At 37.6% G+C, this 16507-nt stretch overlaps 1 protein-coding gene across 1 annotated transcript in view; it reads left to right on the forward strand.

Moving 5' to 3' along the window:
- Nucleotides 1-2896: 2896 nt before the first annotated feature.
- The window catches only part of LOC141144152 (sodium-dependent serotonin transporter-like), a gene marked incomplete in the record, with an annotated part of 151264 nt that continues 137653 nt past the window's right edge, over nt 2897-16507 (forward strand). The window contains 1 exon segment of the mRNA XM_073629563.1: nt 2897-3147. Coding sequence (XP_073485664.1) covers nt 2934-3147 — 214 coding nt within the window.

Genomic DNA, 16507 nt, shown 5'->3' on the forward strand with positions numbered 1-16507 from the left:
CGCACCGCACTGATTTGCATGTGAATTGCACAGGAATGCAGTGCGAATTCCTGTGCGATTCATAGGCAATGTATAGAGTGAACCTAGCCTTAAGCCTGGTTTACACAATGCTTTTTTTGGTGCTTTTTGCAGAAACGCACTAACAGACCATTTAGCATGGCTTGCTATGGGACAAGTTCACATCCATGCTTTTTTCAGCCACTGCATTTTTAAAAAGGGCCAGGGACTTTTTTAAGTGCAAAACTGTGCTTTTTTTAGCTTTTTTGGTTCACAGACTTCAATAGTGAAGCCGCAGAAAAGCATGTAATGCGTTTTGCCGCAATTTTGCTGCGATTTGCGTTTTTATTCTGCCCAACAACTTATTGGCCAAAAAAAAAAGCATAAAATATGCAAAACACAAATCGTGACAAAAATTGCGCGTGCAAGAATGCAAAACACACAGCAAAAAGTACTGCAGAAACGTTCAAACATATAGGGGTAGAGGAAAAAAGGGATAACTTGGAGCACCGTACATAACTTTAATTTGTAATTTTAAAAAATTTTTTAAAAACTACAAAATTAGACTGTACATAAAAGACAAGACATAGACAAATTCAGTAAGTTCAAATACCAATAACTTATGGCAAAAAATCATAGAAGGTGTAGCAGTAATATTAAGGTATCACAGTATCCAGTGTATTGGTATACAAATAGCAATCTGAAAGTGTGTGCAGAAGTGTCTGCTTTGTCATAGTAAGTTTGTAGTGGCTAAACTAGCAATCTGTAATCCAAAGAGTTGCTGTGCAGTGCACACATGCAGGCGATCAACTCTAGCAGAGGTACCTTGTGTCAAATGAAGACTTGATTCATTCGCTTACCTAGTTCAAAAACACACAATGGGGTTGATTTATAAAAGGCAAAAAGACAATCAAGTGCAGGGAAAATAAAAAAAAAAAAACAGCATTTATTTTTCACATACTGTAGAATAGATGATGGAATTTAGCAGAACTTCACCACATTCTCTAAGCTCTGGGGAAAATTTGTGCAACTGCCCTTGCAAAGAGAACAGTCTATTTGCCTTTTGTAAATCAACCTCACTGACTGCTGTTGCTATAAGTTACCTGAACAATGCAGTGTTTTAGAAACACAGATGCGGTACAAATACAGAGTTATAGATTTTATTTTAGGGCATATACTGCATAAATGAAATTAAATAATTACCGGTATATAGAAATCCTTGAAACAATTAATTATGAAAAATGCTGGTATAATTGATTGAACATTCCAACTGGAAACCTCAAAAATAATGTTATGGAAAATACACAGGCTCTGTTTTGCAAAAAAAAATGTTTTTCAAAAAAAAAAAAATGGTTGTAAAGGCAGAAGGTTTTTTCATCTTAATGCATTCTATGCATTAAGATTAAAAGCCTTCTGTGTGCAGCAGCCCCCCTAATACTTACCTTAGCCCATCTCTATCCAGCGATGTTGTACAAGTGCCTCAGCTGTCTGGACTCTCCCTCCTGATTGGCCAAGGCTTAGCAGGGGCGCCATTGGCTCCCGCTGCTGTCAAAGTCAGTTAACCAATCAGGAGAGAGAGACGGCTCCATGTCTGAATGGACACAGGGAGCTATGACTCAGCTCGGGTGCCCCCATAGCAAGCTGCTTGCTGTGAGGGCACTTGGCAGGAGAGAGGAGCCGGGAGCACCGAATAGAGACCCAAGAAGAGGAGGGGCCAGGCTGCTCTGTGCAAATCCATTGCACAGAGCAGGTAAGTATAACATGTTTGTTATTTTTAAAGAAAAAAAACAAGACTTTAATATCACTTTATTATTCTGATGCTGCAGATCTCTACTAGACCAATAAACAGCTTTGGTCAAACCATAAAATCACATATGTGAATTAGGTTGCCTATACCAGTAAGTTTCTCGAAGTACTCACAGATCATTTTGATAAATACCTGTTGATCCTGTCAGTAGAGCCATTTAGCTGCATCCTTTAATGAGGTGTCAACTCTCTTCCTTCTACAGTGAAATCATTACAGCATTGTCACTAGAGCTTGTGTTCGGATTGAGCCCATGATCATCCGAACTTGCTAACGTATTCTGTAGAGGTACACAGATGAAAATACAGTCATTCAAAGGGCCTCACCGAGTGGAAAGCTTGAAATAGATAGAATGAAAGTCCTGTTTGTATGATCCTAAAACCCTTTAGAGAAAAGTCATGCATGGTTAAATTTAGGCATAATGATTTGTGTGCATTGATTGGGATGATCATGCAATGTAGGGGGTAAAACCTCTAGCTCTGAAGCTTCAGAAATGCTTGTTACCAAATGCAGAGATTTTCCAACATGTCGCTGACCAGTTGCCAATTTTCCACTTCTTTGTAGAGGAAAGCGAAAAACTTTTAGTGTGTGTGTATTGTGTTTCTTCCTTATTCAAGGTAGGAAGAAGAACCCTAGGGTGCTAAATCTCAGAGAGGAATCTGTCTGTGGTCACCTAAGGAGGCAAGGCAGAAGGTATGAATAAGTTCTGTCGTAGAGTGCTGAACCTGTTACACATAAAACACCCGATCAGTATAACATTTATCTGTAAAAACAAAACAAAAAGAAAAAAACAAAATGTGATTAAAACACCAAACTATTAACTTTTCAGTTTACGAAATAATACCCACAGTGTATTAAAACTATAAACTAAAGTAATAATTGCTGCTTTACCTCTTACAATTCAGTTTAATATTCTGTATATAATAGAACACAGCAGATCTATGGCATATTCTCCACATAGCATAAATGAACTCCAATTATACCTATGCATTTGGCATTGTGGAGGTGGAGAATCCCTCTTCTAGTAAACCCACCTACTGTGTTTCTATCCCTCCTGTCATCAGCCTTAAGAAATTCTCCCTGACTTACACTTGCTCAGCTGAAATCCTGCCTGGTTTACAGGAGAGGCAGCATGTCAGAAGAGAACTCCACAGCTCCTGCAGACAAGCACCCCAAACAGGATGCCACTACTCCTAACAATAACTCTTTGCCTCTTTCACTTTCTCAGACTGACTCACGTGACAAATGGAGCAAAAAGATGGACTTTCTCCTCTCTGTCATTGGATTTGCTGTGGATCTGGGAAATGTGTGGAGGTTCCCTTACATCTGCTATCAGAATGGCGGAGGTAGGCAACATATTTGGTATTTCAACAAAATTATTTGTAATCACATGGTAGGTTTTCTGTTTTATTAGAACATGTAGGGTATTTATAAGACTCCCTAAGGCTGAATCCAGTGACTTTCTAAACATACAATTTTTTTTTTATATTTATTTTTTAGCTAAAAAAAATAGTACTATGTATGCATTTTAAATAATCTAGCATGGTATACTTTTGAACAATATGCAAAGTACAAAAAGCAAATAAGTTCAGGTTTCATTGTTGTATCCCATTGAGTTTATTATGATTTATTAGTTGTATAAGTTAGGTTGAAAAAGACGTATATTCATGGCGTATTTATGGCATAATTGTCATTAATGCAATCATTTCTAACAAAACAGTAAACTTTTTGTCATTATGCAACAAGCATAGCAGTGTAAGTACTTATTATGGAGCACCTTTTTGCGCCGTAAGTTAGTCATTCCAAAAATATTAGTACTTGTATTATTGATCATATATTGTTATATAATTATTGTAATATTATTTTTTTTAAATGTAAACATCTACTATACAGTTTAGTAAAAGTGTTTATACTTCAAACTGAAACACAATGCAGTGTTGTCGAGATGTTAAACAAATTAAACTTTTCAAATAAATTCTCAAGAACTTTTTTCATAAAAAATTTAAGTTGAGTATTTGTTATAAAGTTCCCTATTATTGAAAACGCTACTATGAACAAGATATTCCACTTTTAGATATAGATTATAACTCTTTATGCTCTCCTTGACTTGATGTATAATTGGTTTAGAATTCTGCTTTATAAGTCATAAAATAAAATGTCTTGTTCATTTTCAATTGTTAAAGAATGAATTCCCAGGAATAATTAGTTCCTACATTTTAATAAACTAGAAAGATTTCAAAATCATCTACATAGGATGTTGCATTTTTATTTGATTTTAGATGTGCTTCTAAATTTTAACATTATCATGACCCTGTCCACGACCAATATTGCTCTATAGTGAATTTCAAACATTTTGTTACACGTGTGCTGTAGTCCATACAAGCTCAATTGGAGTTAGCTTGAGTTTATCATATTTTTGTTCTCAAACAAAATACATAAATTACTACATGATGAAACTGTTATTTCGTTTTTACCATCCAGTGACTTCAAATATGCATAAAGTGCTCCTCCCAGAATATTTAAACATTTTTTTTCCAGTCATTATATTTTAGTATCACATATACGAACTATAATCTGCCAAATATTTTTGCACTTACTTTACTTATTACTTGCCTTAAGGCTCGTACACACTATAAGAAAATCGGGCGAACCTTTTCGTCCAAAGAATTCTGGTACGATTTTTGTATAGTGTGTATACAACTTTCGTACGAAAATTCCCGGAGGGACATACTCCAAAATTTTGCTCGTACAGGAACAGAATGAACGATTTTCGTTTAATGTGTACCATTTTTGTACGATTTTCGAACAAGAAAATTCAGAAAAGAAAGACTGCGCATGACCATAAACAAGAAAAAATAGCTTTTGTCCTATGAGAATTTTCGTAAGAATTTTCATTCATCGGTTCCCATTTGCTGTGAAGCAACAAGGAAAATCGGATGATCGTTCACCCGATTTTCTCATAGTGTGTACCCAACTTTAGCCAAGCAGCTTTAAAATTCTGTATAATTAAAACACAGCTGAAAACAATCTCTGCAGATGTAACCCATTAAACTAGATTTAAGATTCTGCACTAGACAAAATGGATGTTACTTTTTATTTTATATTTTTTACTGTCCCATAGAAGTACTCCCCCTTTTCTTGGTCTTTTAATGCGTTATATTTCTATTCAGAATTTGCATTAGCTTAAGTAGATAAAAGTAACCTCTAGGGATGGCGATGATTAGAGATTATGATACTTGTGTTAGTCTGATAACATTGATGGTGGTGTAATACAAATATATGTCATGTACATCTTAAAGTGCAAATGAAGTTTCATACTGAAGTGCTCTTTGTTGTTTTAAGTTAAAAGTTAAAACTGGCACGTGTACTGGTAAATGTTTTTGTCATGCCATACTTTATATTAAAGTAATGCCCCGTACACACGAGCGGATTTTCCGTTGGAAAAAACTTGGATGTTTTTTCCGACGGAATTTCGCTCAAGCTTTGTTTGCATACACATAATCACACAAAAGTTCTCTGAACTTTCGACCGTCAAGAACGCGGTGACGTACAACACTACGATGAGCCGAGAAAATGAAGTTCAGTGCTTCCGAGCATGCGTCAAATTGTTTCCGAGCATGCGTGGGAAATTTGCACGTCGGAATTTGTACAGACGATCGGAATTACCAATCAGAATTTTTTCCGAACGAAAAACTGAGAACATGCTCTCAATCTTTTTCTGGCCAAAATTCCGCCAGCAAAAGTCCGATGGAGCATACACACGATCGCATTTTCCGACCAAAAGCTCTCATCAGACTTTTGCTGGCGGAATTTCCAAACTTGTGTACAGGGCATAAGTCTAACTTTTTCCTTAAGTTTTGGAAAATGTGAATAGAGTTAGAACCTCTGTCAGGGTTTTAGCAGTGTCTCTGTCTTCAGTGGAATGGTCACTGTGACAGGAAGTATTAGGTGCCTTCTCCATGTGGACACAGACACACAGAAAGGAAAACAACAGGGATGCAAAAGTTACAGAAGTTTTAAGCCTCCTTCAGTCTAGCCATAACATAGAAACAACATTTTGATCAAGGTCCCACTTTAAGTACATTTCTGTTTTTATACAGGATTATTTTTTCCTTATGTAGGTAAATTATGGTTTATTTGTATATTTGTGAACTTTTTTTGTCTATACCAACCTTTCTCAACCTTTTTATCCAGAGAAACCCCTAAAATAATTTTCAGTTCTCAGGAAACCCCTAATTAAATCAACTCATCAGGGGATTAATGGGGAAAATGCCCTTACATTGATAATCAGGAGGCAGAATGGAACCATTACAATGGTGGTCAGAATGCTGCCCTTACATACAGATAAAAAAAACTGGTCATGGTGCAGGCTTTGCCAAATGACGTTGGCCCTGGAACTATGCAGGCACCATCAAATGGAAGGACAATCAACCAGAGCCCAAGGAACTCCTAGCAACCTTTGGGGGAACCTCAGGGTTCCACTGAAACCTGGTTGAGAATAGGTGGTCTATATGCACAATATAAAATAATGCATTCTCTGTTATCTGGTACTTTAAGCCTACAGAAATAGTGAGCAAATTATAACTCTTTAACTATTAGCTTTCTACTTCTGATTGATAGTTAACACTGTACAATAAAAAAATGAAACAATAAACCTGCACTTTTTCAAACTCTACAATACTAAGCAGCATACTTAAATAACAGCATACACATCCACAAAAGACCCTATATTTAAAGATAAACGCAGCTAAAACTCTTTTATAACCTACAGATACACCACAGTGGATAGCCAATCTTCCATAGATCCTTCACATTTTCACCATTAGTGGACAGCACCTTCACCAAGGAATAGATAGAGCAGCTTACCAGTTGTATAAACCTGTAGTTTATAGGAGGTCAGACTGCACTTATGTTAGATGTCAAATTACAGGGTAGTGATTGATCCAAACTTTGTGGTTAATGCTATCTCTCCATTCAAGACCATGCAATCACGCTTCCACTCCACTAGGTTTTCCACTGTTTGCTAGTGTCACTTTCTGCCTCTTCTTGCTCTGTTTCACCAGTCTCTTCCCTCTGTCTTCCAACAATGTATGTATGGTAATATTTTAGTGAAAGATTAATACTAATTAATGTATGAGCCATGTGCTAAATGGAAACAATTTTCTTGCCTGTAGCAACTGTTTAGAATCCACACATATTTGTGAAATCAGTAACTCTTTGACTGTTATCTGGCTTCTACTCAACACTTGCGCTAAAAGAAAAAATGTTGGTACCACCAACAGTACTCAGAAGACAAAGCATAGAGCCCTCTGATTCCTCCTGTATTGAATTGTATTGTAACTGTACTGTCTGCCCTCATGTTGTAAAGGTCTGTGCAAACTGCTGGCGCTATATAAATCCTGTATATTAATAGTAATAGGGAGAAAAGTGGACTACTTGATAGACCTAATGTTTATCCAGTGAGAATCGCTCATTGGGATGTTTAAAACTGCACATGGAGTTCTGTCCTGTTGCTACATATGCTCTGTGACGATGAATGGGATCTCAGAGTAGCTACCCAACATGTTATGAGCTGTCCAAGGCACTGTTGTAAAATATATCTTTCTTTAGGTTTTCAAACCTTTTCAACTCTAGCGTACTGTAATATTGTTTAGCTGGCAACAAATGAGGGAAAAATATTCAGACAGGAACTTTCTGTTTGGTCTTCTTATTTATCATAGTATTTTTTTTTAAATATATTAACTGTTTTATCTTCCCTGTATAATTATTTAACGTAACTTAATTATGTTTTAAATTTTAGCCTGCATATAACAATACTGCAAACTTTAAAAATTTAACCCAAGCGTTACTCAAGTCTATAGCAAAAGGTTCATAGTTAATGGCATTCCCATCCTGCTTATGCCTTGCTCTGCCAATATACACATCATATGAAATTAATTTAAACCTATTTACACAATAACTAATGATTACTAGCACTTCCATCCAAACCACATGTTTATTGAAAAGAATAGGAATACATTTACCCCCTCATTTGCATTGCAGTGATGTTGAAAGAAGCAGGCTTTCATTTAGTCACATGATACTTTTACAGGCACTAATTACAATACAACTCTGGATCACTGCATTGTAGCAGTATTACCCTTTCAAATTCATTATATGTATGCTCTCTATTCTATTACGGTACAATTTGCCTAATAGTCATTAAAGCTACATTTTTTGCCCAGTTAACTCTATACCTAAATACAAATCAATTACATGTTGAGGTTTCTGAAAATGTACAATCTATGCTAACAATGTTCGCCCTTAAACAAAAGAAAATACCTATTAGCATAAACAAGATAGGTCCAGTGCAGATGGACAATGACCCGAAGCATACTGCGAAAGCAACCAAAGAGTTTTTTAAGGGAAAGAAGTGGAATGTTATGCAATGGCCAAGTCAATCACCTGACCTGAATCCGATTGAGCATGCATTTCACTTGCTGAAGACAAAACTGAAGGAAAAATGCCCCAAGAACAATCAGGAACTGAAGACAGTAGCAGTAGAGGCCTGGCAGAGCATCACCAGGGATGTAACCCAGAGCCTGGTGATGTCTATGCGTTCCAGACTTCAGGCTGAAATTGACTGCAAAGGATTTGCAACCATTCACAACCATTACTTTTGGTCCCTTAAAAAGTGGGAGGCACATATACAAACTGTTGTAATTCCTACACCGTTCACCTGATTTGGATGTAAATACCCATTAAAGCTGAGACTAAAGTCTGCAGTTAAAGCACATCTTGTTTGTTTCATTTCAAATCCATTGTGGTGGTATATAGAGCCAAAAAGATTAGAATTGTGTCGATGTCCCAATATTTATGAACCTGACTGTACATTATTTGGCATAAACCATAGGGACAATTACAGGAAATTGTAATATACATTAAACCAACTGAACGAACAATCCAAATCAATATATGAATTATAACCTAATCTGTTCTAATTTCACAAGTCAAATCTACAGACAATGAAAATGAAAGCTTTTGGCAGATGCTGTAGAGTTGAATCACCTCATGAGTCCTCATGTTTGGGGCCCCTGGTAGTAAGAACTCCTCACTCAAGTAGTAGTCATTACAAATTCAAACAAAATAAACACATTAATAACTGAAGACTCAATTTTTAAGAGTGAAAAGTCTCGGAAATTGAAAGCCTTGGTCATACCATGGTGGGGAACTAAGGTGGAGAGATCTTGCTGTTGAGAGATAGAAGTACAAGACAGGACAGGATATGTCATTCCACCAGTCAGCATTATATATATACTGAAAATATTCCATGGCTGATTTTATGCTTAACAACTTGCTTCAATAATGTCTTAGTGACTGATCGAGAAGTATGCAGTCCTTGTTTGCATTTCTGTTCCAACAGTTACACAGTTTGTCTTCTCCAAGCTTCTCTCATTGCAGGTTCCTTACATAGTTAGTCCGGTTGAAAAAAGACACAAGTTCATCTAGTTCAACCAATAAAATGGAAACAAAACTCATACAAACCCAAGTACACAATCCTATATCTACAGTTGATCCAGAGGAAGGCAAAAACCCCAGCAAAGGCAATCAGATATTCCCTGGATCAACTTTACCTATAAAGTGGATGTATACTCAGAATGTGTTTTTTTCTGTAGGGAAAATATAGATAGATTCATTTTGCCTAAGAACTACAATTTGCCTGAAATTCCACCTGAAAAATAGAAGTGTACTTCTTGACATGTGACTGTGCCTAGACACGCCTATTCTGTAGACTAAAAGTTTTAAATCTACAGTATGAGATCATCTAAACAGAGGTATTTAAATAAAAACTTAGGCTGCATACACACCTGAGCGTTGCAAAGTCGCGTATTTTTACTGCGATTTTTTCTACGTTTTTGCCGCGATTTTGCACTGGTCACAGATGAAAAAGCAGAAAAACGCCTGTAATCTGCCCCAAAGAAGCTCATGTTCTTTTTTGAGCTTAAGCCTGGGTTCACACTAGCGCAATCTCAGAGATTGCATGTGATTCGCACCCGCCAGCATCTCTCTTCTCCCGCATGCAGTTCACACTGCCTTGTGCGAACCACTGTGGATGTCATTAACAAAGTTAATGACACCCCCAGTTTAGTTCACAGATCGCAGTGTGAACTGTGAACTCGCACAGGAATCGGATTGCATAGGTGAGAACACCCATGCGATCCAATTCTAGTGTGGGGGAAAACAAGTCCCTGCACTATTTTCTGTGCGAATCCAATGCGAGTTCAGCCATACAACAGCCATACAACTGCTTGTATTTGCTGGATTTAACTAATCATTTTTTGTATAGTACTCCTATAAGGGGGCTTGGCAGGGTGTGTGTCCTGTGCCTACGTACGTTTGATAATAAGTGTCCCTCATTCCCATCTCAAAGAGTTGAGAGGTATGCTTTTGCTATGTTGGTCATGTTTGCATTGGTAATCCATTCTGCACCTGTGTGGTATAGTTCAAGTTAAAGCTACCCTCTGTCTAATCATTGAACAGCCCCCCTACCAGTTACATTATATAAGTCCATGACATGTAAAGATGTTTGGATTAATTCATAACCTTTACAAAAGAAAAATATCTCTCCATGTAGCATTCTTTTAAAATGACTTACCCCTAGAAAACATCTACTTTATATTTGTTACATGTCCCCATTCACATAGCATAACTTTAAAAAAATGTTTTAAAATTGCAGCTTACCTTTTCTAGATGCTCTATTCTGGACCTTCCGGTAAGGAAAAATGCTATATAGTTCTCTATATGTTAATGAAAGGGCTGAGCATCTGTGTTTGCTGTAATTAACCACTTGCCATTATACTTTGGCCGATCGGTTCCTTCCAGGCAATTCGCTGTCATTGTACATCGGCTCGGGGACTCTATTTTGTGGACGCCCGCGCGGGGAAGCCAATCAGCGGGTGGGGCAGACTAGATGTCCGCCGGCCACCAGCGATCGTTCCCCCGTAGTGACAGGGGATCTGCCTGTGTAATCAAGGCGAATCTCCGTTCTGACAGGGGAGATCACACAGATCCTGTATTTCTGCTATGCAGGAAGACGGATCTGTGTGCTTCCCCAGTCACACACTCCCCCATACAGTTAGTAAACACACCCAGGGAACATATTTAACCCCATGATTGCCCCTGATGTTAACCCCTTCCCTGCCAGTGTCATTAGAACAATAACAGTGCATATTTTTAGCACTGATTACTGTAATAATTTAACTGGTTCCCAAAAAAGTGTAAAAAATTTCAGTTAGGGGTTCCGATCTGTCTGGCGCAATGTCGCAGTCCCGCTAAAAATTGCAGATCAGGCCATTACTAGTAAAAAAAAAAAATAATAAAAATGCCATAAATCTATTCCCTATTTTGTAGACGCTATAACTTTTGCGTAAACCAATCAATATACGCTTATTGCGTTTTGTTTTTTTTTACCAAAAATATGTAGAAGAACATGTATCAGCCTAAACTGAGAAAGAAATTTGTTTTTTTATATTTTTTTTTTTGGGGGGGGGGGGATATTTATTATAGCAAAAAGTAAAAAATATTGCTTTTTTTTTCAAAATTGTCACTCTTTTTTGTTTAGAGCGCAAAAAATAAAATTCGTATAGGTGATCAAATACCACCAAAAGAAAGCTCTATTTGTAGGGAAATGTCTTATACATTTTGTTTGGGTAAAGCATCGCGTTACTGCACAGTTGTCAGTTAAATCGAATACTGCTTTTTTTTTCAAAATTGTCACTCTTTTTTGTTTATAGCGCAAAAAATAAAATCCGTAGAGGTGATCAAATACCACCAAAAGAAAGCTCTATTTGTAGGGAAAAAAAGACATACATTTTGTTTGGGTAAAGCATCGCACGACTGCGCAATTGTGAGTTAAAGCGACGCATCGTAAAAAATGGCCTGGTCATTAAGGGGGTAAATTAATTCAGGGGGGGCGGATTTTCCCACATCCAATTCGCATAGGTGTGAACCCAGCCTCAAGAAATGTCTGTGATGCTCATTGCCACACCAGCTAGGAAGGTAACAAAGTTTAAAATATGTTAGCTTACTTCAAAGAGACAAGGATTCTTTATTTTGTGAAAAGAGGATTTAAAGAATCAGCTTTAATGAAAAAAATGGTGAAAGACATTATTTATAGATATCACGAAATAAACAATAACAGTAAAAAAAAAAAAAATAGGATTAAAAAAGAAAAATACTTAAACTTTTTTGCATATTTTTATTTAATCCTATATTTCGTAAACTGTTATGGAGACAGAGCCCACCAGGGTCTGTTTGGATCGATTACAACAACCAAAAAGCGATAGAGGTATAGCCTTCCCAGACTCCTGGATATATTATGGGCCTGCCCAATTACAACATATGGTGGTCGATATGGCCCAAATTGACGAGAATGAGGGAGAGGCTCAGGACTCTACCTTTTTATTAATACTACACTATACCCACTCACCTGCTCTTTCAGAGGGTTTGGAATCCCAAAACTTTGGAAAAAAGTTAAACAGATATAAGCGGTTAATGGTTTTACACACTATAGCCCTACCTGGAACAATTTTTCGTATCCGGAATTGGTTACAATCCCATATGCGAAGAAATGGTCAGACCATGATATCTTGCACATCAAGCATATATTCAGTGGAGGTAAATTTTTATTATTCTCTTCACTGCAATCTCAATATGGTTTACCACAGTCCATGCACTTTTACAACACGCAGTCATGGCTCAAAACTTACCATTTGGCTTTGCTCTCTACCCAACCACTATTTTTGGTATGATGCAACAAAGGCCTGTACTTAACGGTTTTATATCCGGATTTTACACAATGTTATTGCCAACTTACCTGGCAGCAGACCCCTGCAGGGTGTAGGAGAAATGGGTGTGGGATGTGGGGGACCTGACTGGTGAGCAGTGGGAAATGGCTCTGGAGACTGTGCATTCCAGTTCTTTGAACACATCTCAGTGACTCTCTCAACTGTATAAACTATTGACAGTGCACTACACCCCTCTCAAGTTATTTAACATGGGTCTACTTCGGAAAACGATATGTCCAAAATCATCATCTCATTCATTTGCTGTGGAACTGTCCAAAACTACACAGATATTGGGAATCTATTCTTACCACCATAAACTAAGCATATTAGACTGCTCTTTCTTCTCATCCCAAGTGCTACATACTGAGTGTTATAGATAATGTGGTGACGGATACGTTTACTAGGGAAGCACTTTCTAAGGCTTAGTTTCAGGCATGTAAAATCCTGCTGCTTCATTGTAAAAGTACTTCTTCCCCTACCCTTATGGAATAAATCGATCATATGGGGACCATCTTTAGATATGAGCATGTCATTTACCAGCATTGGGGATGTCCAGATGAGTTTCATAGGGTCTGGGGGGTGTTGGTTGGAGATTCCTGGCTTACCTCTAGTAGACCTGATCATGGATAGTTTGCGGGGTTAGCACTTACTTATATCTATATACTGTAAATATAACTTCTGTACGGCTCTGCTAATAGTAGACACAATCTGTATACCTATATGTAACTGTAGACATATCTGCGGGATCCTTTTGGCCCTGCGGGCTGGAATAGGCCTGGGTTTGTAATTACACTGTTCTATTGTAATAGTGAAATGTTTGTGTGCTGCTGCTGTGGTCTTTATTTTTGATGCACTGTATTTTCTAGAACCTGTATGTTTGCAATTGTTCAATAAAACTTTCTTTTAACATATAAAAAAAAAAGAAAAAATACTTAGTAAAGTTCTCCTGGCCTTGGGTGGTGGTAGAACCAGTCTAATCCGATGTATTAAGGTCATCAGCTCTCATGATTAACCCTCAGCAATCCTTCATAATTCCATTGGTATACAAGAGCTACAGCAACCAATTGTCAGGGCTGGGCCCAGCCCTTCCTTCTCTGAGCTGGCCACTCAGCTGTCGGCTAATTGCCAGCTCCTCTCTCTCCACAAGTGACTCACCTGTTCATGATCCTGCTTGTCAGTCCTGCCTACTTAAGCCATCCAGTCCAAATGATCTCTGCCTTCGCCCTGGTCACATCTCTAGAGACGCTCTCCTGTGTTCCTGTTAAAGACTTGCTTGGCTGACATTCCTTCTGGCTCCAGATCATGCTTGCTGTTCTACTATGCTGTTCTCTGGCTCCCTGATGTTTTGGCTTTTCTGACTATCAGTTCCGGTTCCTGAACTCTGGCTACGTTTTGATTACGTTTACTCTGTTTACCATTTTTTATTTTTATTAAACAAGTGTGATTTAACTGTGCTTCTGTCTCAGTCTGATTCATGGTTTCTGACACCAACTGCAGCAGCTTTTTGTTGTTCCTCCAGAGGGTGTCTCCCAGCCAACCCCCACTCGATCAGGAGGACTGAGAGGTGTAATGTAGGAGTGATGAAGCATTTTATAATATTTTAATGAATATATCCTCAATGCTAGTTTTTCTAACTATATCCATATTTCCAGATGTACATGTTTGAAACTCCGAAAACCAGTGGATTATTGAATAGAATGAAATTAAGATTGGATACACATCAAATATGATATTGATCTTATTGTCCCCAGAAGATGTAATGTGTCCCATCCATCTTCTCAACATTATAACATAGGCATGTTTGGTCCCTACTTGATTGTTAGTTTCTTACATTTTATACATTTGAGTTGATACTTGTTATGAATATAATTTTATCATATCAAGCTTTATGGAATATAAATACCAGACCAAGATATTTATTTGCTTAAAAAACATTCCTGGACTGTTTTAATTACTATTTTCTGATAACTGTTAGCAGGCTTTGGTTTGATGGAGGTTTACAACACCCAGTTATGATCAGGATACATTAAAACCTGTTGAAGACTGTGCTAAGAGGTTTCATGACATTGCAATTTTTATGAGGGGTCTTTTTTTTATGCTTTGTTCACGCTGGCTCAGTACTATGTTTTCAACTTGATCTGCTCAAGCTGGTTGTTTTAGATGGGGTAAGGTTATATGAAATGTGTCAGTTCTTTGACCTCACAGACACAGACTTAAATCTGATTGTTTTGTCACAGACATGCAAATTTGGGAGAAATTAGGATAGCACTGAGTTTTGTAGAAATCACTATTCAGTTTGAGGTTCACCAGAACTCATGATCATCACACCCCTGACTAACTAGGCATAGATTTGAAGGTGTTGCATGGCACTGCAAAATGCTCTGGTAAGTCATTTGGTTCAAGGTGCTAGTCACTTTGTGCATGTTGCCAACTCTGGATCCAGCAAAGGAGTTCCAGACTGCTTCCTTCTCCATGTTTGACAGCTGTGGTCATGCACTGAGGAATGACCCTTTAATTTAATTCACTATGTACTAAAACCCTATATGACACACAATAAATTTAAATAAAAGATTTCACATTTTGATTTGTCATTCAACCTTCTTCCAGTCTTCAGTAGTCCACAGATGGTGATTGCTAGCCCAGACGAGCCTCTTTTTCTTATCTTATCATTTTAACAGTGACTGTCTAATAGCCACCTATCTACAGCTCAATGTCTTCTCTCTCTTCTCAGCTGAAATAGATTGCCTATTTCAACCAATGTTGATCTGTGCTTGAACCTGTTGTCCTGTGACTTTTATCCACATATTTTGGGATTGTGAACAGTTAGCTCCAACATGGAAGGAAGTATTTTCCCTCATAAATAAACATGCAGAAAAAAACATACTCACTCATCTTAACTGTTTACTATTTCAAGGTATCCCAGATGTACATTCACCTCTGTTACAACTGACCCACACGATTTGTGTTGCCACACACTGGACAATTGCATAATCTACTTCTGTACCTTTTCCACAAATAATAGCGAAAGTAGATGACATCAAGATCATAGAGAATATTTTCCACACAATTAATAATACCAAGAAAGCCTTTAACCTGAAATGGGATCCTTGGGTTTTATTATTATTATAACTGATACAGATACCTCTATATGATAGTATCCTAATGTTGTTTTTCATTTTTTTCTATTATTATCTTTCTTTTTCTTTCATGATAATAGTTATTTGAAGCGTTGCTTAGTCATATGATATATAAGATTACCATCTGTATACAAGAACATACAGTATGTTCAATGTAAATTAATTGAATACTTTTCATATGTATTTTCTATGAATGGTTATTCAAATATCTGTAAGAATTTTTTTTTTTCAATAAAAAGTTTGTAAACAAAAGATTCAGAAGCCGTTGTCCTGTGAGGCACCTATCATGCAAGCTGTTGACTGTTATAAACTTGTCTTGTGAGTCTGTGGTGGCTTTGGGTCTGCCAGACCTGTTCCTTCCAGAGTTTACTCCAGTTTCCAAATTTCTTTTGATGATGGTAAATATTATATCCTTTTTCCACCATCTCTAAACCTGCTGCTTTAGACAGAGGCCAACAGGTGTCTTATGGAAGGTTGGGGGATCTAACAATTGGCCCCATAATAGCAGTGTTTTACTAGTAAGAAGAAGGTGTGTGGCCCATCTATTAGGGGTCACCCGGGCACCACTCCCTCTCTCCAGGCCACCCTTATATGAGTAATGGATAGATTCATGCATAGCATAGCATGAATCTATCCATGGCTGCCGCAGCCACCCCCTATTCATGTGTACGGCCCCTTTCAGGGCACCGGGCGCATGAATTACAGCAGCCAGGGTTTTTTCTTAAGCCCCTGATTAGAGCCAG

Source organism: Aquarana catesbeiana, linkage group LG01 (genome assembly GCF_042186555.1).
Source record: "Aquarana catesbeiana isolate 2022-GZ linkage group LG01, ASM4218655v1, whole genome shotgun sequence".
NCBI classification, from domain to species: domain Eukaryota; kingdom Metazoa; phylum Chordata; class Amphibia; order Anura; family Ranidae; genus Aquarana; species Aquarana catesbeiana.